Here is a 24,661-nt window from a genome sequence, read left to right on the forward strand (position 1 = left end):
TCCGGACGTTAGGATACGACCTAAACAAGACCATTGGTCTGGACTGGTTCTTGCCGTGCGGACGGTTAGGATAGGATCTGGACAAGACCATTGGTCTGTACGGTTAGAAGCCGCGAAGCGGCCCTAGGCCTCTAGTTTCGTTCATTGTACTGCGGTTGGTAAAAAAAAAAATGTCGTATAGCTTTTAGTGCCGGGATATCCCAGGACGGGTTCGGCTCGCCAAGTGCAGGTCTTCTATTTGACACCCGTAGGTGACCTGCGCGTCGTGATGAGGATGAAATGATGATGAAGACAACACATACACCCAGCCCCCGTGCAGTAGGAATTAACCAATTAAGGTTAAAATCTCCGACCCGGCCGGGAATCGAACCCGGGACCCTCTGAACCGAAGGCCAGTACGCTGACCGTTCAGCCAACGAGTCGGACACTGCGGTTGGTAACGTATTATGATTAACTTTCTTGAAGGGAAGGAGATCACGTGCCACTTTACATTGGCCAATAGGAATACAAGTAGCTACTACAAAAATGAAAATGGCGTGTAATAATCTTAATTAGGCTATAAAAGTAAATGTACTTCTTGCGGCGGGAGGGTGGGTTCCTGGACATCGCAATGAACACATCTCTCCTCTGAGACGCTCTCCAAGTAAGATTGCATTAATTTCCACTTATAACATTAGAAATATGTTGTCGCCCGGGCTGGAATAATGCCACATTAACTTCATTTAATGCCCGACTCGTTGGCTAAATGGTCAGCGTACTGGCCTTCGGTTCAAAGGGTCCTGGGTTCGATTCCCGGCCAGATCGGGGATTTTATCTTCTGGCTCGGGGACTGGGTGTATTTGTCTGTCCCAAGACTGTCCTCATCATATTCAGACAACATACCACACAACCAACCACCACAGAAATACGCAATAGTGATTACATCCCTCCATACAGGGTTGGCGTCAGGAAGGGCATCCGGCCGTAAACCAGGGACAAATCCACATATGCTATGCAGTTCGCACCCGCGACGCCACAGGTTTGGGAAAAGTGGTAGTAAAAGAAGAAGAAGAATATTAACTTCATTTAATGACGTTTATTTATTTCATTTTCAGGGCATGAGGGCAACGGGAAATAAGCTACAAAAATAAATTGTGTATTCCATAAATTACAGTGCAGTCCGCGTAGTGGACACAATCGTCTATATGGTCTGACACCATGGTGAACCGGTTGGAGTCCCCATCAGAATGTTGGCTGGCAGGATAGGAGAGGTGCTACTATACAATGTCTAATCACTAGCTTGTGTGCCAGAATCCTGGATTCAACCCCAAACCTCTCCGCAGTGGTCATAGGGAGTGAGGACATTTGAAGTTGTTGATGGTAATTCGTCCTCTGGATGAAAACGTTAAGCTTTGAGCAAGCCCCTTAGAGCTGTTTGACGGAAGTAGGCTGTGTGCCCGCACCGGATTTCATCCTCTCCAGTCCTACTATCATATATCACGTCATTAATTTCATCTCAATAACTCCCCTGGTAAGGTTAACGTCAGGTCGTCTCGCTACGAAGATGCATTTCAATTCATACCCGAACGCTTAGGGAAACGGGACAAGGGTTGGGTATACACTCCGCGACGTACAGTGCATAACATTCGTTTTTGCATGTTTGAAGTATTTTGATTATGCCTTTAATTTGCTTATTTAATAACTATACCTACTCTCAGAATTAAAGAAAAATACACTATGTAAATCGTATAAAGCAACGACGAAAACTTTGTCGTAAAATATGGAGGTATTCAAAACAATGTTATTGCCTCATATCTTAACCGTGAGTCATACCAACAAGGAATTCATGAACATTTTTGTAAAATTAGTGCATCAATACTTACTTACATACTCACTTACTTACTTAATCTGTTTACCCTCCAGGGTCGGTTTTTCCCTCGGACTTAGCGAGGGATCCCACCTCTACCACCTTAAGGACAGTGTCCTGGAGCACGGAACTTTGGGTCGGGGATACAACTGAGAAGGAGGACCAGTACCTTGTCCAGGTGGGGCCTCATCTGCTGTGCTGAATAAGGGACCTTGTGGAGGGATGGGAAGATGGGAAGGGACAGGCAAGGAAAAGGGAAGGAAGCTGCCGTGGCCTTAAGTTAGGTACCATCCCGACATTTGCCTGGAGGAGAAGTGGGAAACCACGGAAATCCCCTTCGAGGATGGCTGAGGTGGGAATCGAACCCACCTATACTCAGTTGACCTTCCGAGGCTGAGTGGAGCCCGTTCTAGACCTCGTACCACTTTTCAAATTTCGTGACAGAGCCGGGAATCGAGCCCGGGCCTCCAGCCCGGGCCTCCAAGGCGCGGCAGCTAATCACCCTAACCACTACACCACAGAAGCTGACTATATATTTCATATTGCATAATTATTTTATGGATAAATCTTTCACTTATATTTACTACATTTTTGTGCATACTTCGCATTTTGATATTATGTAAAAGTCAGGGGTCTTAGGGGTCACTGTTGCCCTAGCTGAGTTTGACATTGCTTCCCCTTACTATCCCCTTAACTCTCAAAAAGGCAACCATTACCATAAATACGAACCTTAACGTCCATCACATTGGAAGAGAACCTTCTAGTTAACCGCGTCGCAGGAGAAGTGTTATTAGATTTCACTCTCTGTGTGTTAGAACTCGTGAAGTTGAAGGCCAGTAACCTTGCCTTCTTTGTAATTAGTTATCATAACATAACATTCGACCTTCAAACTCCGCGTGATTGGAACACGATAAGCGTTATCTGAGTAGACTGAGGTATATTAGTAAACGATTTAGATGCCATTCAATTGTTCTTCCATCAATCAAGTACGGGCCATAAGACTAATCAGGATGAGCCTCTATTGGTTTAGCAGTCTTCCATGTAATCTGTCAGATAACAAGAAATCGCGGAATATATTTCCGTTAATTAATATTTTCGTTAATTACAGAGTACAAGTGGGAACTGCAAGCTGTCATCTGTCAACAAACTTGAGTGGTAACAAAGTACCATCAATCATGTTGTATGTAATGGATTGTCACGAATGGAAATTTAACTATATCCACCTGAATAACGTTTAAATGATTCATTTGCGTTGATTGGGTATCATATCATGGACTGATGCTGCCCTCCATGCCACCCCACACCGCGCTAAACTCTTAATTTTTAGGTTATTGTACTGTATTTTAATGTACGTTAACCCTAAATTGTCATATTTATGTCTTGATCTCCCTCTACCGTTCTTACATTCTACACTTCTATCCAAATCCACCTAATTCCCCTGTGGATAGGGGCCTGGAAAACAATCATGGTATCCCCTTCCGGTCGTAAGAGGTGTAATACCTGTTGTACACCATCAAATTTACCTTTCAGGAAAATGATCAAATCTTGTCAACGGTTGTTCAACATTGCTGGAGGATTTGGCAAGGTTTGATAAAAATTTGTTTTAACATGGAGGAAAGGTAACCAGCAGTTGTGGTTCTTGGACAAGCAGAAAATCAGTGGTAGAGTTTCGGCCTCCGGATCCCAAATAGCGGGTTCAAATCCAACAGAGGTAGTCGGATTTTTAAACGGCGGAAGAAATGTCCATTCGACACTCCATGTCGTATGATGTCGGCATGTGAGGCATTTGGTTTTCACCCTACACAATTAATTAAATCTCAGCCATAGGCGCTCACGAAAAATTCGATTTACTCTGCCATCTAGTAGGCCTAGAGTAAAACGGAATGTCCAAATTGACGAACAACCAACCAGATGGCGTCAAATTAAAATGCTTACACACGGTACCTGAGGCCAGACGATTATTATTATTATTATTATCATTAGTATTATTATTATTATTATTTGTACCGGGAGGTACACCTCAAGCCCGTGCATTTAAATGAAGCGCCTTTAAGAACACTATCTAACACATAAAGTTTGCAACAACTATTTCAAGAATTTCGGACTTTTCTCCATAGAGGTCTCCATTAAAAAACTGATGTCATGCACTCTGGTGTAAAGTGGAACTGGTAATAATTTAAAGAAATTTTGTATTTGTAGGTTTTCTTTATTCTCTGTTTTTGATATTTCAAAGTTTGCAACACTTGTAACTCATCCCGCCAGCTTTGGAGTCTGGTCAATCAAAAATTGTGTGTATTTAATTTTCAGCCAATCACATGCTTCTTGTAACTTTTCCAATGTCCAATAAAAAGTAGATGGCGTGTCTGGACTTAGTCCAGAGCCTTCTCGAACCTTCCTGTCGGGTATAAAAGCTGACGCCTTTTCGAGCTAACTTGTCTTGTTGATCGTCGAGTGTACTGAGTGTGTGTGTTAAGAGAGGAGGCGGGGCCTCATCCAGCGGCAAGCAGAACATCAGCTAAGGTAATGGCCACCATTTTTCTAACTCTGTAGGTATCTCTGCTAGCTAATGCGAGGGGAAGGTTTCCAATCTTTAATAATGAAACTGTAAAATTCCAAAATTGTAAATTATTCCATCTTCTCATGTAAAAGTTCATCTAGTCTATAGCGCTTAACTAAAAACCGGGGATAGAGAGTGCGTTACCCTCTCGAACTCCCCTTCAATTTAATCTGGAGGTAACTACACGTTTGTAACTGTTTTCACTATTGTAAACTTTAACTTATCTTGTCCATCTAGTCACCTCAGTAGTTTAGGATTAGCCTCTGTATTGTCGGGCCACAAGCCCAAGTAGGGTTTTAATCTGTAATTTCAAATCTTAAGGAGCGCATGTATCCGCCTCCAGAGAATTTTAGGGTTTTGGACCAGTAACTTTAACCTGTACCTTGTCACGAACGCCCGGTAGAATGGGTAGTCGATACCCCTGTATTTTTTCTTCTTTGTAAACTTAAAAGACAACTGATACGGTCTTGTTAAATGTAGGTTGTGCCTAGAGAGGCCAGAAAGTGTAAATTTTGTCGAGCAAAGACTCTCTAATCACAAATGTAAAAGTTAAAGGCTGTTAGGCTTTGGGAGCGCGGTCTTCTTAGTAGAATATAGAGCATAGAGGCTCTTTCTTGTAATGTAAAAGATAGTTGTGTAAATACTGAATGGTGTCTTTGGAAGACCGTAATAAAATAACAAAGCCTTAGTACGAAAATTAATGTTGGCATATCGTACGTCTTCAGATATAAATAGATTAAACGCTAGTCCTTGGTAGCGGCAGAACGTTTCACGAAACGCACTCGTACAGTTTATCACGCGTTCGCGACCCGACCGATGATAATACTCATAAGCGTCCCTCGCGCTTTTATTACCTGGTTCCAGTAAATTACTTACTCATTTACACAGTTAATACACGAAAATAAATGCCATCCCGCACTTCGCAAAGGAATGCAGTTAATTTAAAAAAAGAACGCGGTCTCACTTTTTTTAAATATACTGTTACTGGTATACATGATCACACAAAGAAATTTGTGCCCACGTGGTAGCCGTCCTTCTCGTCACGTACAATTCTTACCACGCACAGCACAAAAAAGAAAAAGGGGACGCTTCACCTTACAGCGAGCTTAAATATCCTTCACCGAGTTCGTTAGCTCAGGGGGAATCCCCTAGTATTTGAACTGGTAACCAATCAGCGGTCTAGCCCTGATTAACGATTCTGTATTTCAATTAAATATTTAGCAAAAGCGCTCAAGTACTCATTTTAAATATTCAGTTATATTCCATAATTTTCTCTCAGATATCTGTCATACTCAGACCTGTGGAATAGCTACAAATAACGGATTTAAATAGCACATTACGACGATCGCAGCACTACCACAATGAAGTTGGTCATTCTGGATTCTTTGTCTCGGGCATCCCTACATTAAAATCAGCCACGCCCTTAGCTTCTCATTGGCTAGATTCAACTGGCGGTGTGATATTCCCTTATACGTGTCCTTCCGCCTGACTTCCGGTCTCGACTCCAACTCGCTACGTTCGAACCATCAGACTGCGGTCCACGTTAAATATATGATTAGATATACCAAATGAGGCGTCTGGGTACTGCACACTAATGTGTAGACCTACATAAACACACCATGATTTGAAACGTAATAATTAATACCACTGAATGTTTGAAATTAAACCAAAGCTGTGTTTATTCGGCAATTATATAACATGAATAAAAATGCCTGCTTGTCGTTAAAGGGGCCTAACATCTAGGTCATCGACCCAACAAGAAAGTACAAATGAGGACAATGGTTAACATTACACATCATAATAATACTGTCCTGTTTACCGTGGTTTCCCATTTTTACACCAATTAAATCTTGGGACTGTGTCTTAATTAAGATCAGTTGCAACGTTAAACTACTAGCAAACAAATAATAATAATAAAGAAAATGAATCACTAAACAGGCGGCCAAAGCGGTACGTACAAATCCTGAGCCTGATAACATACAGAGGTCTTTCATCTTGTTGTCACAGCCAGGTATTCTCTCTAAAATGCACATAAACACACTTTATTCATATTGTGTATTTAAAAGCTTTTGAATACTTCACTCAACTGGAGATATATTTCCTCTTCCCATCCTACGGGGTAAAAGACCTCGGCCTTGCGCCATTCACACCAGCTCCCGCTGAAAATAACAAGGGCTCTTGACCCAATTTTCACGGCATTTTCAAGCCCTTTCCTTCTTATTTGTATTATTATTATCACTTCACGGTGAAAAATCACTTCTCTTGTTGTTCATCGCATATATCGCAATTCATCCTGTGTTTACTACTTATCCCAATATTTATATCACGGCTCTGCAACATTCACTTACCTCAGGTCAGCCACATTTAACTCTCACCCTTTCGAGGGCGTGCGCATGGCTGGCAAACCTAACATTAAATCAACTGCATCTCACTTACTGCATTGGTCCTCCCAAACTGATTTCCTTCAATAAGACCCATTCTAAACGTCGCTCCTTCTGTTACTCGAAAACTTTCGATGGCACTTTATGGAGGACTGCTCAGGTATGATAATCCTGGATTCGTTATCGGACTCCTGCCGATGTCCCCACAAATGAATTAATTACGGAGAAATCTGCGATCGGATTCCAAGCACGAGTGGACATCTAATCGTTGTCATCCAAGAGCTACGATTTGAGATCCTCTGCATGTTTTTCTGACTGCGGAGAAAGGCGCTACCTTTCGTAATCAGCCCCATCCTAAGTCGTCCGGGAACGCGGCCTTAGGAACGTATGTACTGTTGGCAGAAGTTGATACGTATCGACCAGTCGAACTCATAGTTGAAGACGTTACGCGACTGAGTAGGCTTATCTATTTCGGTATCCAAAAGACTTGATCAGTGAAAGAAACATTGCTTAATTTAGGAAGGACAAAATTCTAAAAACGCAGATATTATTATCATAGGTAGGAGCAGCATTTGATTTCACGGACACACAGAACGTCGCCACTTTGAGCTGTGGATCAGGCTTAAATTAATCCGCATGTGAAAGAGGTTTTGAACAGGCTTTGTAGTACAATAGACATTATAATAATAATTGCACCTAGCAGAGATAGTTATTTTAGGCTCGTCGGAGAGCTGGGTTGAATTATAAGAGCCAGATAATTAGCATCCACTCTTAGAACGGTAACGTCGGTGTCGCCAGTTAACTGCTCTAGTGCGCGAGTGGTCTAACCGCGGTGTTATAGTAGAGCCCACGAATTTGCAGGTAGAAGAAAGACGGACTTCGGAATCATGCGGGACCCGTGATGGTTCAACGTCATCACCCAGATGCCAAATAAGTACCCCCTTTATACCTAAGCCTGTGATCACTGAATACACTCGTTAATGTGAATATATAAATAGTAGCAGGTAGTTTGACGCGGAGTACCTACAGTGTTAGTTAGGAATGGGACCAAAGTTTACTTGTGTCTTTCTTTGTGAGTTTCATAGTAAACCGAGAATTAGTATTGTTTGTCTTTATGGAATAGGATATCCCGAAAGGTTCCCGTAGGGAAATTTCAGTTGTATTTGTGGGAAAATAGTGTCTTCTACAATACAGTAAGGATAGGGAATTGGACCCAGAACAGAGTTAGACTTCCTGAGGCCTGCAAAAGCTAATGCCGTCGGGGTCGAAAGAGAACAAGTTTTGACCAAGTGAGGCTGGATAGGAAAGATGAAGTGAAGATACAGACACAAGTAAGTGGAAGCAATGCCATACATGGCTACGGACCCCGTGGTCAACAACCCACACTTCCTAGTTAGGAGTCCAACTCGTTGGCTGAACGGTCAGCGTACTGGCCTTCGGTTCAGAGGGTCCCGGGTTCGATTCCCGGCCGGGTCGGGGATTTTAACCTTAATTGGTTAATTCCAATGGCACGGGGGCTAGGTGTATGTGTTGTCTTCATCATCATTTCATCCTCATCACGACGCGCAGGTCGCCTACGAGAGTCAAATAGAAAGACCTGCACCTGGCGAGCCGAACCCATCCTGGGATATCCCGGCACTAAAAGCCATACGACATTTCATTTTTTCCTAGGTAGGAGCGCCTCGGAACCTCCTTTCAGTCACCTCTTAAGTCTGTTGTACACGATCAAATTTGACTTCACAAGAATGTTCAATACTTCACAAGTTCACTTGTCAAATCGCTTGAGTCTTGAGAAGTCTTCAAAAGTCTTGAAAGTGAGTTATAGCATGTTCTAATCAATCAAACAATTGTCAAGAGTTTGACAGAATTGGCCAATGGAATTCGAGTATTAAATGTGCGCGCTATGCCGCTAGGCATGCTGGGATTGCCGGGAAGAAAACATAACAAAAATAGTTTCGTCTGCCTGACCGAGGGATGTCGTATGTGGATTAATTACTAAGTATGAGGCATATCCCTGCCTATATTCACTGGACTCCATAGAGTATCATAATAATAAAATTAATAAAACGGCAGCGTGCGAGGAGAATGCATGAAAAATATCTCAAGGAAGTGGACAGCCTTCATGTTTATTACCGTACAATAACCTATAAATAAACACTATCAGCAATGCTCGATTGATGACGATCTTCGCATATTATTATTATTAGGCAAACTATGGAATTCATAGTATGTTTCATTGTAATGAGGTATGAATTTCCGTTGCGTTGCTGTAATTTTTATTCAGTTAATGTGAGTAAGTGCAACATAACATCTCTGCAAGTTGTGTTATGGCAGTACATTACAAAAATTGTGTTGAAAATAACCACACTGATATTTTACTCATGTAAATAATGGTTTAATACGCGTTTCTATTCTTTTTAATCATACATCCCAATAATAATAATAATAATAATAATAATAATAATAATAATAATAATAATAATACCGAGCTCGATAGCTGCAGTTGCTTAAGTGCGGCCAGTATCCAGTATTCGGGAGATAGTAGGTTCGAACCCCACTGTCGGCAGCCCTGAAAATGGTTTTCCGTGGTTTCCCATTTTCACACCAGGCAAATGCTGGGGCTGTACCTTAATTAAGGCCACGGCCGCTTCCTTCCCACTCCTAGCCCTTCCCTGTCCCATCGTCGCCATAAGACCTATCTGTGTCGGTGCGACGTAAAGCAACTAGCAAAAAAAGAAAATTATAATAATAATAATTGTCACCGTGTTTGCGTGAAACAGAGAGGTGAAAGAAGGTGCTGGCTTGAATGAGTCTATCTACGACAGTCAAAGATTAATTTAAAACTTTAAAAATAAAGGTTATATTTCTTTTCAGATATTAAATTTTAACAAAACTATTCGTCCGCCTCTGTGGTGCAGTGGTTAGCGTGATTAGCTGCCACCCCCGGAGGCCCGGGTTCTATTCCCGGCTCTGCCACGAAATTTGCAAAGTGGTATTGCACCCATAAGCGAATTCAGTATGAGGGCTGGAACGGGGTCCACTCAGCCTCGGGAGGTCAACTGAGTAGAGGTGGGTTCGATTCCCACCTCAGCCATCCTGGAAGTGGTTTTCCGTGGTTTCCCCCTTCTCCTCCAGGCGAATGCCGGGATGGTACCTAACATACAGCCACGGCCGCTTCCTTCCCTCTTCCTTGCCTATCCCTTCCAATCTTCCCATCCCTCCACAAGGCCCCTGTTCAGCATAGCAGGTGAGGCCGCCTGGGCGAGGTACTGGTCATTCTCCCCAGTTGTATCCCCGACCAAGAGTCTGAAGCTCCAGGACACTGCCCTTGAGGCGGTAGAGGTGGGATCCCTCGCTGTGTCCGTGGGAAAAGCCGACCCTGGAGGGTAAACAGATGATGATGATGAACAAAACTATTCGCTTCGTGAAAACACAAGATTTAAGGTACAGAGCTAGTTTGGTGCAAAGTTGAAAAAAAAACAGAAAACCCAGTAAGGTTAGTTACAAAATTTGAGCTCCAAGCTCCCATTTTACCAAAAGACCCTACGTCACTACATTTGCGCTTAGTTTGATACTCAAGGAGACGAATCTCCCAATTCAAATCACACAATTTCCACGAGTATCTTTTGCTCCACAGGTTCGATGCTGTGCACCGAGCACGCTTAGCGGTGAAGAGGAACTAAATGTCTATATACTTTGCAGTTCTACAGGAACGTGTTTGGAAGAAGATGGCGTCACCAAGAGAAGAACCAAGGACTAATCTACGTGTGCCACGTGTGATGATCATGGAGTGAGGAGTCTAGACGCAGCGGCGATGTAGTTCGCTGGCGGCGTCATGTGAGCTGCTGAAGTTAAATGTCATGATGTCTTTTTAATTGCATGATTTATGATATGCATTAAATGCTAGTGAGAATTAGGTTAGTGATGTAATGTATATTTCTGCCAGAAAGCATTTGCTTATTTTGCATTTTATTAATTGTAAATATGGACTGGGTTGGACTGCATGCTTTCTTTGATTTTCTGTATATAGCTAGAGAGATGGGAACCGAGGTACATTTAGTATATTTTCTTTGTGTTTTTGTGCATTGCTTTGTATTTTTATTCCTGTGTTCTATGTGTGAAGATTTAGATAGCCGCAATCATCAGAATATTTAAAGAGTAATACGCTTGCTGCGTTGATGAAATTAACATTTCGTAATTACAGGAAATAGATTCAGTTAAGATGCTTTGTATGTGTTTTCAGTGCCTATAAGAAGGAATGTGTTGCATGCACGTCGTTGATTTTAAGCAGGGTCATTGAAAGAGATTGGAGGCTTGTTTAGGAAAAGGTTGAGAAGAAAGTCGAACCGTGGATATTTATTGAAGGGCTTATGATATTGCACGTTGGATGAGAATGAAATGCATGCTGATTTATAAGTGAATTAAAGGGCACGTGCGGACTGCACGTTTGACGATGTTGTACTTAATACGAGAGGCCCATGTTGGCGCGGGGACAGATATTATTGAAATGCGAAAGGAAGCCTCGAATGCTATGTCAGGCAATGAGAATATTAAGTGTATTTGAGAAAGACATTAGTCTCCCCGTCGTGTGTGTTAATATGAGCCCGACAGAGGCTGTTGATAGATGAGCTCGCTACTGAGCAGTATAATCAGCTTAGAGAAATATTAGCCCTGTTGTGAAATGAAAGGTCGCTTCCGTAGTAAGACTGGCCCCCAAGCAGCAAACCAAATCTAGTGTGTAGATTTGCTTTTAGACATTTGCAGCTGTTAGCCAAGCAGATGGCGTGACAAGGAGAGACAACGGTGGGCGTTGTGTTACGCTCATGTGCAGCTAGATGGGAGGGGAATATTGCCCGTTGCCTTCTTATTGTGCATTGTGATAGTTTTCCCTTGTTTTATTTTCAGGATTGTTTATTTATGATGTGTGTTGAAATTTATGTTGTCTTGTCGTTAAATTGGGGATACAGCCCGTAAGGAGTTTTGATGATTGGTGTTTTTCTTGTTCTGCATAGATCTTTGTTGTGAACCGGAATTCACATGTAAAATCTGGATTTTGGGATAAGTTTTACTCTACCAGTGTATATTATTTGATTCGCATAACCGTATTCACGGATGTACATATAGGATACTTGAACTTCACTAGTATATGATCGTATATCACAAATTCATGTTAAGCACATTCAATCGTGGTTGGGCCACTCGACATCTCACTTAACCGACACAGTATCACAATCATACAACTCCGTAAACTTCGTTGTTTCTGTCGTGACTCCATGTAAACCAAGAACTTTGATTTGTATATTTGATTTGAGACGATATTTTAATTTCCATTTAATTGTGTAATCCATTTTGGAACTTTATACCGTACGTGTTTATTTGATTCAGTAATTATGTTTCTTTCATTGCATGATTGTTATTATGTGCGGATCATTATTCTGGAGCCGATTTGAGGCCATTTCTATTTTGATTTATTTTTTAACGTTAGTTTGGATCGTTTATTTTTCTGGAATAAACCCATCTTAAAAATTTATACTCTGTTGCTGTTAATCCATTCAAATATTTGCCAGTATTTCTCTACCTTGTCTAACGCAGAGGGAGAAGGTTCTTTCAGTCAGCTGAACTTGGTGAATAAAGATACGTACCAGACTTCACGCCAGAACTGCTTCACACATCACGCCAAAAACGCACTTAGAAGTGTTAGGAAGGCCTGTTACACATAATTATGAATTCTCTGAAAGTGTCTTGCGTAAGATAGGAACCCCTCAGCTGCATATTCATATTCCAATTGCTACTACACTTGAAGAGGAACCGGAGTCTTCTCATTTATTAGGTATGTTGTAGTTATTCATCCATTTAATGTTTCAATATTCCCCTCATGTACACCTAGTTCATAAGATTTAATGTAGTGACATTTTAACACACTTCATTTAAACCGGATGAGTTGGCCGTGCGGTTAGGGGCACGCAGCTACGAGCTTGCATCCAGGAGAAAGTTGGTTCAAGCCCCACTGTCGGCAGCCCTAAAGATAGTTTTCTGCGGTTTCCCATTTTCACACCAGGCAAATGCAGGGGCAGTACCTTAATTAAGACCACAGCCAATTCCTTCCAACTCCTAGCCCTTTCCCATCCCACCGTCGCCATAAGACCTATCTGTGTCGCTGCGACGTAAAGCAAGTTGTCAAATAAAAAAAATATATAACGCAGGATGTCATTTCATCATATAAAAAGGGCACTTTTCATATTTGTTAAATCACGTCGAATCAAAATAAAATCAGTTTGAAAATATATGCAAGTACCAGGCTAAATAGCCGTTGCGTCTGAAAATATTGCTATGTGACAATGTTGTCGAAGTACTGACACGCGGCACATAGGCCTATATAATAATGAACGATAATTCTTTGATAGAAATTCGCACACTATTGAACCTTAGATAATCAAACTTTACAGGCCAGAGTTCTAAGCTGAAAGATTTCACGCGATATTTCTGGACACCACACAATGACTGCAAGAATGTTCATTTTTCTTGGTGATTTTCCTAAAGAGCAATGCAGTAAATTGATCGAAGTCTATGGAAACTAGATTTGCTACAGTACGGCTTAACTCCGAAATGAGGGCAATGCTCACTTCTGAACAATTCAAAGATAAGTCTGTGGTACAAACCCAGAAGTTCCTATTGGCCAGTAGTCTCCATAATAATAATAATAATAATAATAATAATAATAATAATAATAATAATAATAATAATAATAATAATAATAATAATAATAATAATAAAGGATCTTGTTGAGTTGAAAGCATGTGAGGACTTCTACAGTGACGTCACTAAGGAATTCTGAAAAAATAATCGTAGGGTCGAATTCACCTACATGTAATTAGGATGAGTAGAATTGGAATTTACTAAATACATTGTGCTACTGCATGGTTAGTAGTTCCGTGGGGAATCCAGGATATGCCACTGGGTAGAATACATTCACGGTATCCCGTGTCGAAAGGAGCTGTCAACTTGGGGGCGTTGGTTGGTGATCACGGGGTCGCTGGATGAGTGTGACATTGCTATTCACTATTGTCAGGCTCCTCATTTTCACCTTTCCTATCCCACTTCCCTCTGTCAACCCTTGTTCTCTTGCGACCCTAGCGATGTTAGGTTTGCGATGCAAAGGGAGTCTTTCATTTCCACGCTCTTCCGGAACCTTTACTTCATGTAGCGTATACTGAAGTCTACCAAGTCTATCGGTGAAGCCCAACCTCAAATGAGAACGATGTAAGTCTAAAGCACATTATAATGTAAGCATCTGATATATTGTTCCATTTACAAAATTTGAAAGCAATGAGGAAAAAAGTCGCACGTATTTCTGAGAGCAAGGCATCGGAGACTGATCTTGCGGTGTCGTGCCAGATGCGACCGTGCCGCATGCGACCGCGTAATCTGTAACCGTGCTGGATGCGACCGGTGTTGACAACCCTATTTGCATGTTAATAAGCTATGTCATCATCCAAGATGAGACAAGCTAAATCAGAACAAGAAAAGGTTAGAAAATAGACGAAAAATATACAGCACTGCTTACCGGGTAGGGAATGAATTGTTCTTTGTTCTGTTCAGATTCTGTTCAAATAGCGAATTACTACAGCCGAAAACCGTGCACAACATTTAATAATGTACACCCAATTAGTCGTCGGGAAATAAGTCACAGCCTACAGTATAGATATAAGCTTTTACGGAGAACGATTCCAACGATTCCGTGAAAGGTTTACAAATAAATTAATGACTACATTTCCATGACGAAAGTTTAAATAAAACATGCATACATTACATCACACACGAAGGTAATAACTAAAACTATCTCAAGAACTCGTCGTTGAAAACTAAATCAGTGTAATGTATGATTTGGAATGTCATAAACAGAGATATTCCTTCCGCAGAGAAAACATAGATGGGTCATAAATAATGCAAGAGATATTTTAAAGTCAAACCCCTCAACATGTGGGGGGAAATGCACTATCAGTTAATTCTGAATACTAGAATAACATATGTTCAGTTATATTTTAACGAAGATAATACTTGTTTTTCAGCTACCTTATCTATAAATACGGTTCTAGGGGATCATCAGGATCAGTCCGTAGATTTTCTGGAAACAGAAATGACAGAGTAGCATCTTCCTAAGTTGCTTTTGAAGAATTTACTGCGAAGTATATGCACTATGAGCAATGTTACTTGAACCACTCCTATAAGCAGCTACTGCCCCTACTTTACGTAACAATCCTGTGGGGAAACTGGTAGTTTTACAACGTGAAATATGGTGATGCGTTTTCTTTATCCTACAACATGCCCATACGGTATATGGAGATGTTTCCATGTCTGGGAGAAAGTACCAAACAGGTTATCTCAGTGCTTTACCGCTACTGCGGGAGACGGCTGGATTCGAATCCCCCTTTGGCCATCCATGAAAATACCTTTTTTCGTGGTTTGCCCCGTTCATCTCCAGCCAAATGCCGGAATGGTATCTTTCTCATGGCCATGGCCACTTCCTTCCCATTATTTAGATTCCTAGTCGAACAATTACACTTACTCCTAGAGACAACAGTCTCATACAGTATGATAGGGTGTACCGGGAAAAGCAGCTACAGACCTGGCGAGCCGAACATGTCCTCGGACAATCCCGGCAGAAAACGTTACGCGCTAAAAATAAATTTTAGAAAACGTTCAAGTTAATCAAAAGAATTGGTAGCATTTATTCAAATGCTTTGAAGTTTCGTGAGATATTGCTGTATAATCAAAGCACATTCCAGTATATAAAGAATGGAAAATATCATATATATACAAAATTAACACAAGATATCTTGGAGAGAGGATCACAGTGCTGTAATTTTCAGGTCTGTAGCTTGCACCGTTACGCTAAGACTTGGGAGAAAAGAAACGAGCTGCTTGACTAAGCGGTATGTTCCGAGCTGTCAGAGGATAGATGGAGTGGAATAATATTAGTAGACGAATAAGTTTGAGTGGTGCTTTTAAAAGTAGGAAAAATCACAATATGAACATGAAGTTGGAATTCAAGAGGACAATTTGAGGCAAATATTCGTTTATAACGAAAGGAGTTAGGGATTGAAATAATTTGTCAAGGAAAATGTTCGATTTATTTCTAAATTCTCTGAAATTATTTAAGAAAAGGCCACTTCCGCGACGGTCCTAAATACAGATCAGTGGTGAGTGACTGATTGATCGCATGCGGTACGATGCTTAATCCACCTGGTCGCGAGTGGCACGATTTTGGCACGTAACCGATCTTGCAGCCCAGACTCTTCGACACTCTCCCCTCAACCCACCTCAAGCGGCATGCTGGTGTATGTCCGATAGGTGCGGGGACCGGGAGGGGGGATAGGTGTGTTAGGCTTTAGGGTTCTCTAAAGACTATAATAGGTATGCTCGCCCGCCATTATGGTTCATTCCTGAACTACGTTGGTAAGGCAGTTGACCACCCCAGCCTTGTATATCCCTCTTTTTTACTGTTCTCCAAGCTAGAAAATAATGCTAAACTACCATACTATAAAAATACTCATTCTCAGTATTACTCAAATGGTTACTCAACATAAATTTATTTCGTACATTATTGTGTAATTTTTACTCGATACGGTGATTGTTAAAGCAAGGTCGTTGATAATTTGCCTTTTGACACCCAAACAAACAAACAAACTAGGCATGTGCTCTCACTGGAGAAATATTAGAAAAAATAGCTTACTAATAAATCAGTTTTTTATTATTATATTATTGATAAGTAGAATAGGTTGTAGGCAAGCTATGCGCCGCGGTACCGTCTAATGAAATGAGGGACACCGTGGACCGTGGTATTGATACAGGCTACTGTCATTCTTAAATCGTGGAATTTGACGTGGTAATAGGTCGGTGTCGAAGATATATAAATTGTGATAGAAGATTTTGATACCGTATAATCTCGGTCGGTATTTCATACTTGCGTGACCGGGCGAGTTGGCCGTGCGCGTAGAGGCGCGCGGCTGTGAGCTTGCATCCGGGAGATAGTAGGTTCGAGTCCCACTATCGGCAGCCCTGAAGATGGTTTTCCGTGGTTTCCCATTTTCACACCAGGCAAATGCTGGGGCTGTACCTTAATTAAGGCCACGGCCGCTTCCTTCCAACTCCTAGGCCTTTCCTATCCCATCGTCGCCATAAGACCTATCTGTGTCGGTGCGACGTAAAGCCCCTAGCAAAAAATACTTGCGTGAAATTGATTCATCGCTATTTTCAATGTTGTCGAAATAATAAGGAGAATATTCTTCGAACAAAAAATAACGCTGAAAAGTGATGTAATAAGACGAACACACCCAAGTAACTGGCATTCTTTTATTTATTTCTTCTAAAATTTAGTCCCTTTTCTTATTTACCAGTATTTTTAAAAAATACATTCTATGTGCAAAATAAACTTAATTTTTGGTGATTGTTATAAATCTTATCAGCTTATTCAGTTGTAATGAACAGAGGATTTCAATTTACTCAACCGAACATTCATGAGACAAATGTTACGTTATTATAAATTACATTCAGGAAGAAAATAGGAATAGAGTAACTACTTATATAGCTGTATCTTCTCTCCCAACCTGAAGTATTGCACTGATAATCAGTTACCAGTGACTTGTAAGGGGAGTGACCCATAAGCTGTGGAGAACTTTTTACTTTGGCAAAGTTAACAGTACTTTTTTCTCCCTCTGGTTTGAGGAGAAGTACTGTACTATGATTTCTAACCACGACTCACCTTATTAAACTTCAATTAACGTTGCAGAACATGTACTGGTACATTGATCATTCAAAATTTTCTCCATTACAAGATTTGTACCATTTTGCATTATACATTATAATGTCTATAGTCCCTATAGAAGACCTCACAGCAACAAATTAATTTCATAAATTCACAATTTGGTTTCTTTGAAAATGAAAACCTACCACCTGTTTTCCAGTCTTTGACCAGGTTAGGGACGTAATGAATGGACCATATATAGGCTATTAGTACAATGGGGTCGCCACTCCCAAACTGATTTATGAATGACTGATAAATTCTATGAAATGAGAATGGAGAGTGTTGCTGGAATGAAATATGGCGGGGAAAACCGGAGTACCCAGAGAAAAACCTGCCCCGCCTCCGCTTTGTCCAGCACAAATCTCACATGGAGTGACCGGGATTTGAACCACGGTAAAAATGAAATGGCGTATGGCTTTTAGTGCCGGGAGTGTCCGAGGAAATGTTCGGCTCGCCAAGTGCAGGTCTTCTATTTGACACCCATAGACGACCTGCGCATCGTGATGAGGATGAAATGATGAGAAAGACGACACGTACACCCAGTCCCTGTGCCATCGAATTTAACCAATTATAGTTAAAATTCCCGACCCTGCCTGGAATCGAACCCAGGACCCCTGTGACTAAAGGCCAGCATGCTAACCATTCAGCCATGGAGCCGGACTTGAACCACGCCATCTAGCGGTGAGAGGCTGACGCGCTGCCGTCTGAGCCACGAAGTCTCCCCTTGGTTTCTTTAGACCACCCACATTTAAAAATTCAATTAAATAAATACGAATGTTTCAAAGCTTGAGTCAGAAATCTCATAGTTTCAAACCTGTTCGCATATAAAAATATGCCTACCACAGATTTTGGTTTTCAATAATGCATTTGTTGTACTACCACCAACGTTAAACAAATTATTTCTGTCATATGAAGTTAGTTTTGTCAAATATTGTAGCTGTGGTGTTTGGATGTTGAACTCCTGTCGCCCGACTTTGGCGGCAGAACTGAATATTGAATTATCAATGTGACTGAATTAAGGGGTGTAGTAATATCAGTGGGAGCTGGATGCAGGTTTATGTCAGCAGTTGAAGTAGAAGGTGTAGCTGAGGCAGTGGAGGCATAATGCTGATCAGAAGGGAATCTAAACAACCTGTATCCCCCAGTAGAAACATCACTACAGTTAGGTGGAGAACAACCCACCATTATATAATAAATATTCACACAAATATAGCACTATTCTGTCCATGCACGCGGTGATTAAATAAATACGTTCACTGTTGCGAAGCCAGCGTCCGTAGGAGAAACTAGACTTTGACCACATGGCCCATTGCGCATGTATGAACCAAAATGGCGGCTAAGCATACCCATCTTATAGAGCCTTATTAGGCTTCGCTCCGTCAGATCGCCACTGCTATATATCAACCATGCGTTCCTCATCGTACACACTTCCTCACCTCATACTTCTAACTGAACTAGCCTATTTAGATAACAGAGTGCTGGTATTTCACTCTCGTTTACTTCTAAATCCTTGTAGGAAGACACTGGAGGGCTGCTGTTGTAAGAGTAAAATAGTTTTCTTTTTCTAGTTAGGTTTACTAAAAATGAAATGCAATATTTAAGATTTAGTGTTCTCGTTTGTTGGTTGGAGTCGAACCCGTGATCATAGGTCGGAAACCACCACTGATCTCTCGAGGAAGCTAATTGACCAGTGAACGATGCGTACGGCCTCTGTAAAATTCAAGATTTGTATTTAATAATAATAATAATAATAATAATAATAATAATAATAATAATAATAATAATAATAATAATAAAATCATTATATGCATGGCATCTGTATAGGTTTGGTAGTGACCTAACGAGGATAAAACGAATGGAGAAAACGTAATAAACACCCAGTCCCCAAGCCAGGGGAATTAACAGTACGGGGGGTTTGATTCTGAGAACTGAACCGGGGCCAACGGACCAAAAGCAAACACAAGGCCGGACTTTAATTTGCTAAACCTTAGGCTATCATCTCCACTGATCAGATGTTGAATACTGGCAGTGGCAGAGGCCCAGCATACGCCAATGTTCACTTCCTTCTGCCAATATCTTCTATTTCAAAGCATCGGACCTCATCAGTTATTCTGTGATTATTGTTAAGGGAGAACGGTTGCCCAATTGTGCTTCCTTTTAAAACAATAATTACCACCGGGATCATTTTCGAATAACATATAAGAGTCTCAATATATAATAGTACCGGATCTTTTGCGCTTGGTACTTATGTTATAAATGTCGATATCTTTCGCTTCGATTCCTTTCATTAAGCTTTGGCTAATTAATTGCCACTGGGATAATTACATATTTCTACGCAAGGAGTACCATGCTTTCAGTCGTGCAATGTACTAAGCACGTATCCCAAGGGCAATAGATTAGTATTATAATATTGTCATGTTCCATAAAACAATACACAGGTGCCTATAAACTACACATCTCATCTCCGTTTACCCCTTAGGGCGTCCTGAATTTCTTCTCGAGATCTTCCATTAGTCTCAGGAACCAAAAACCATACAAACATAAAACTAGCGATGCTCGCTGAACTAAATATACCATAGGAAACATCATTACCTAGATGTATTCGCATATCAGGGAATTCCTTTGCAAGTATAAACGCAATTCCCCAGTTTAGAAAGGAGGCCAGTGGACTCATCCATTTTTGGTGTTTGCTAGGAACCAGTTCTGCCATCATCAACCATGGCAATTGACTAAAACCGGCGGTATAAGTAATCACATATATTATTAGTGCTGTAATTGGCACCCAGTTCCAAGAACTAACATCGTAGTTGTTGTCATTATAATGAAAATATGCACTGAGCACTGCAAGGCACACTGCTGTTGCAAGTGTAGAGAACAGTAGCATAGGTCTTCTGCCCAAACGATCCACGTAGAAAGAGGAGCAGAAATCGGAAGCAGCCATGCATCCAGCAACAATGGCACTAGACATGTTGCTTGATATGTTGCTGCCAGAACTCTGGAAGATTGACACTGTGTAGAAGAGAATGGCGTTTATACCGGATACTTGCTGTAAGAACATCAAGCCAAGCACAATTCCAACTGTTTTTAAAAGTGTCGATTGTGAGGACAAGTCACTGAAGAACTCCTTCATGCGGCACATCAAAGGTCGAGAACCACTTTCTTCCTTTTCTTTATTCAAGTGTTCCTTAATCCTCTTAATTTCTGTTTGTATATCTTCTAATCTTTTCCCTTTCCTTAGCCATGTTAATGATTTCATAGCGTCGTCCATTCGATCTTCAAGAACCAAATAGACAGGAGATTCCGGCATCCAAATAAAGGTACACACGAATATTATTGGTATAATGCAGGAAACAATTGAAAACCCCATGTAAGATAAGAAGCAACCTAACAAATTCAAAAAGAACGATCCACTGCATAGGTTGAAATCAAGATAGACCCCGAGAGCACCACGAATGCTGTCTTCCGAAATTTCTTCATTGTACTGCGCTACGAGAACTGTTGTTCCTCCGACTCCCAAACCAGCAATGAATCGTCCAACGTACATCAAAGTCAGCTGCAACAGAGAAGGACACTATGGTTAATGCGATAATTCAATAAGAGTATGTACACAGTAACAAGGAAATGCACTTTTTACTTTTCCGTAATGTCTGTCTGTCTGTCTGTCTGTCTGTCTGTCTGTCTGTCTGTCTGTCTGTCTGTCTGTCTGTCTGTCTGTCTGTCTGTCTGTCTGTCTGTCTGTCTGTCTGTCTGTTTATTATTAGTGGTCCTATCGATAAATACTACATAACTAAAGTTAGTCTACATAGAATTACATTTCCGATCATTTATGTCTTATACATTTTTACCGTACCGGCTATGATAAGACAGATATTCATGAATTTGTAATTTTTGTTGCTAAGTCCATATCAACGCCGAGCCATGAGAAAATGGGTTAACAGAATTAAATGAAAATCGGTATATAGAGTCGGGGAAGAAGAAACTACAGTCTAAGCTATAAACAATTTTACTGACCCCGGGATGAAATGGTAGTTTAGGGGTAGGCGCCTAAAATTTCATTTTAAAATATTTATGTTAATGGTCCCATAGAAAAGTACCACATAACAAAAGTTATAGAGAATACAATTTCCGATCATTTATGTTTTATTCAGTTTTAGCGTACCGACTATGATAAGAGTAGTATTTCGATAAGAGTGGTATTGCAGAGTCGGAAGAAAACTAAATGCGAAGGCCTACAATATCGAAAGCGTATAACATTGATCAACAATAAGATTACATTGACCATTGTTTGTTGTGATGTTCTTTGTCTCTTATGGTGCCTTCAAATCCGATAGATGGGATTACTGTTGCGTACCGAGTGTAATAGCCGGAATGAATATTGGCGGGAAATAGCTGGGGAGTTAAAAAACTTTTTTCTTTAGCATGCCATTCCTCTGGTTCATACATTGTTTGATACTACTGGTACGTAACACACTAGTTCATCATGGTATTCCAGCTATTCGATCCCTACTCTGACGCGCTGTTTTTAATGAGCAGTGTGCGCATTTGGCAGAGGCTCACGTAGTAGTAGTATGACCTGGTCTAGAATTACAATTTAGGCCTGTTCCAAATTATAGCATTACAATTCAATAACTAATTCAAAATTCAACCCTGAAAAGAACCGTTTCTTAAGAAAAGTGTCTTCCTCTTCACTTTTATTAAATTCTACATTCATTTTATTCGAAATTAGCAGTGAAGAGGGGGTTTCTCCTCTGACTTGAAGGAAAAAAATTGCCTCCAAGTCAAACAGATTTTTCCACTGCCAGTGTAGTGAAATGAGATTATCCGACTCATCGGGTACTCCTAGGAACCAGATTAGTAAAAGGGCACAGATTTGCCCTGGGGACTCTCCACTATTCGACCGCCTCCCCCCCCCCCCCCCGCCGCCGAAAAATACGAAGAGATCACGGATCACGGGTGCGGCTTGGTCATTCCAGCTCTGGAACTTTGGACTGTTAGATTGCCAGCGTAGTACTGTTCGTTAAAAGTGAGAAAATGCGTGGTTTTCTGCAATGGTAATGAAAACTCCCCAACCTGATTGTGACTTATGGTAGGCAAGCGGGCCTACCATTACAATGAAAATTCCCTAACCCAGTCTTCATATGAGAAAAGAAGTTTGGTGACTTCCCCGTCGCGTTTCTAGGGTAACGTTAAGAGCCATGTAATATAATACAATCTTGCCACAAGGGTGTACACTACCTAACCTAGAATTCTGTATACCGGTCAAGTTGGCCGTGCGGTTAGGGGCACGCGGCTGTGAGTTTTGCATCCGGGAGATAGTGGGTTCGAATCCCACTGTCGGCAACCCTGAAGATGGTTTTCTGTGGTTTCCCATTTTCACACCAGGCAAATGCTGGGGCCGTACCTTAATTAAGGCCACGGCCACTTCCTTCCAACTCCTAGGCCATTCCTATCCCATCGTCGCGATAAGACCTATCTGTGTCGGTGCGACGTAAAGCCACTAGCAAAAAAAGAATTCTGTATATAGTGTAGAATTCCGTAGCGAAGCACGGGTACATCAGCTAGTTAATAATAACGTTACCTAAATTAAACAAATATGATTAACTAGGTTAAAACCACTTATTTATTGGTAAAACAAAGCCGAGTTTTCCGCCAAATTACATTGGCCTTCGTCAGGGTATGTGAAGGTCTGCTTCTGACAGTGGTCATAGAAATTCTTCAAAGAACTTGGAGGTCGCAGCCATACTATCCACGCACCCACCAACTAACTGGTCTCAGGTGCCATCGCGTTGTGCTGAGGTGGTGGATAGTGAAGTTAATGATACACCGCTCTGTGGCGACAATTTCTGGCGTGCGTCGGGCTGTGCCATGGTGGTGTTACACATGCACTTCTGGAGTACAGTTCTACATGTAATTGATATCTTGAAGCCGTCTTCCCTGTTGAAGTTATTTGGACGCAGATCTATTTCAATGGCTTCCCTCACCAGTCGAGAATAGAACTTTTTCCAGGCACGATGACCCTCGCCTGGTCAAAGAGGATTTGATGGTCTATTGTAGAACTGTTCTGCTATGGCAGATTGACTTATAGCATTTTCTGTCTAGGATGAAAGAGTAACATTCTTGACTGTCCTTACGAGTTTTTTCACTCTGGTGCTAACCAGCCTTTTTACATGCCAAAATATGAGCGATCACAACCACATGGAACTTCATATCCGCCCGGTGTTTCATGAGGTGGTTTTTCTTTGACTGGTCGAAACAGGGATTTGAGCTTCAGGTCTGTGTTGAAAACCGGAATTATATTGTACTTCTTAAGAATGCGCCCTGTTCTGACAGTTATACCTGCCACGTCAAGACGGAATATTTTTTTCTGTAGTCCTGGTTTGGACTATCCCTTCTAGGCCCGGTTGTATAAAACATTTGATCTGAGTTTAATGAGGGAACATGGCTGCCAGTCAAGTTGAACTTCGATTTTCCGTTGTATAAACGCTAATCTAAGATCATCTCGTCTCGATCTAAGTTCAGATTTGACTGCCGAATATTCGTCGGTTAATCTCCTTGAGCCTAGATCATTATCATTCATATTAAACATTGAACTAGACCTGAAGACTTGAGAAGTGTTTCCTTGTATCGTATCTGCGTAAGAATACCGTACCTTAATAATATCGAGGTGAGTTATAAATATCTTGAATGCTAGTAGTTAAATAATATTGCTGAAGATTGCTCGATTCTTTCAGAAGTTAGGTTATGTGAATATCATATAAACAATAGCCTACTGCAATACCAACGCGTTGTTGTTATTTAGTTTTATGATACTGCTTCAATAATTAATTATTTTAAATTATGTTTCAAGTTTACAAAACCAAGCAATTGTGTAATATATATATTTTCTTTAGCAGGGATGTCGGATTATATGAAGAAGAGTTGACTTTACGACGAGCTCCTCGCGTCTTTCGGCACAGACGGGATCCGATGATTGAAATGAGTGATCAAATGTTCAAAATGAAATTTTGTTTTTCGAAAGATGTTGAGGAACGACTGGAACTGAAGTTAAGGGACACACTACAAAATCCTACTCA

General features: G+C 41.0%; 1 protein-coding gene across 1 annotated transcript in view; it reads right to left on the minus strand.

Moving 5' to 3' along the window:
* Nucleotides 1-19,348: 19,348 nt before the first annotated feature.
* Nucleotides 19,349-24,661, minus strand: part of LOC136875605 (facilitated trehalose transporter Tret1) — a 49,988-nt gene continuing 44,675 nt past the window's right edge. The window contains exon 3 of the mRNA XM_067149143.2: nucleotides 19,349-21,141. Within this exon, the coding sequence (XP_067005244.2) occupies nucleotides 20,047-21,141 (1,095 nt within the window). The 3' untranslated portion in view covers nucleotides 19,349-20,046. The remainder of the gene's footprint in view (nucleotides 21,142-24,661) is intronic.

This window comes from Anabrus simplex, chromosome 6 (genome assembly GCF_040414725.1).
Source record: "Anabrus simplex isolate iqAnaSimp1 chromosome 6, ASM4041472v1, whole genome shotgun sequence".
Lineage (NCBI taxonomy): Eukaryota > Metazoa > Arthropoda > Insecta > Orthoptera > Tettigoniidae > Anabrus > Anabrus simplex.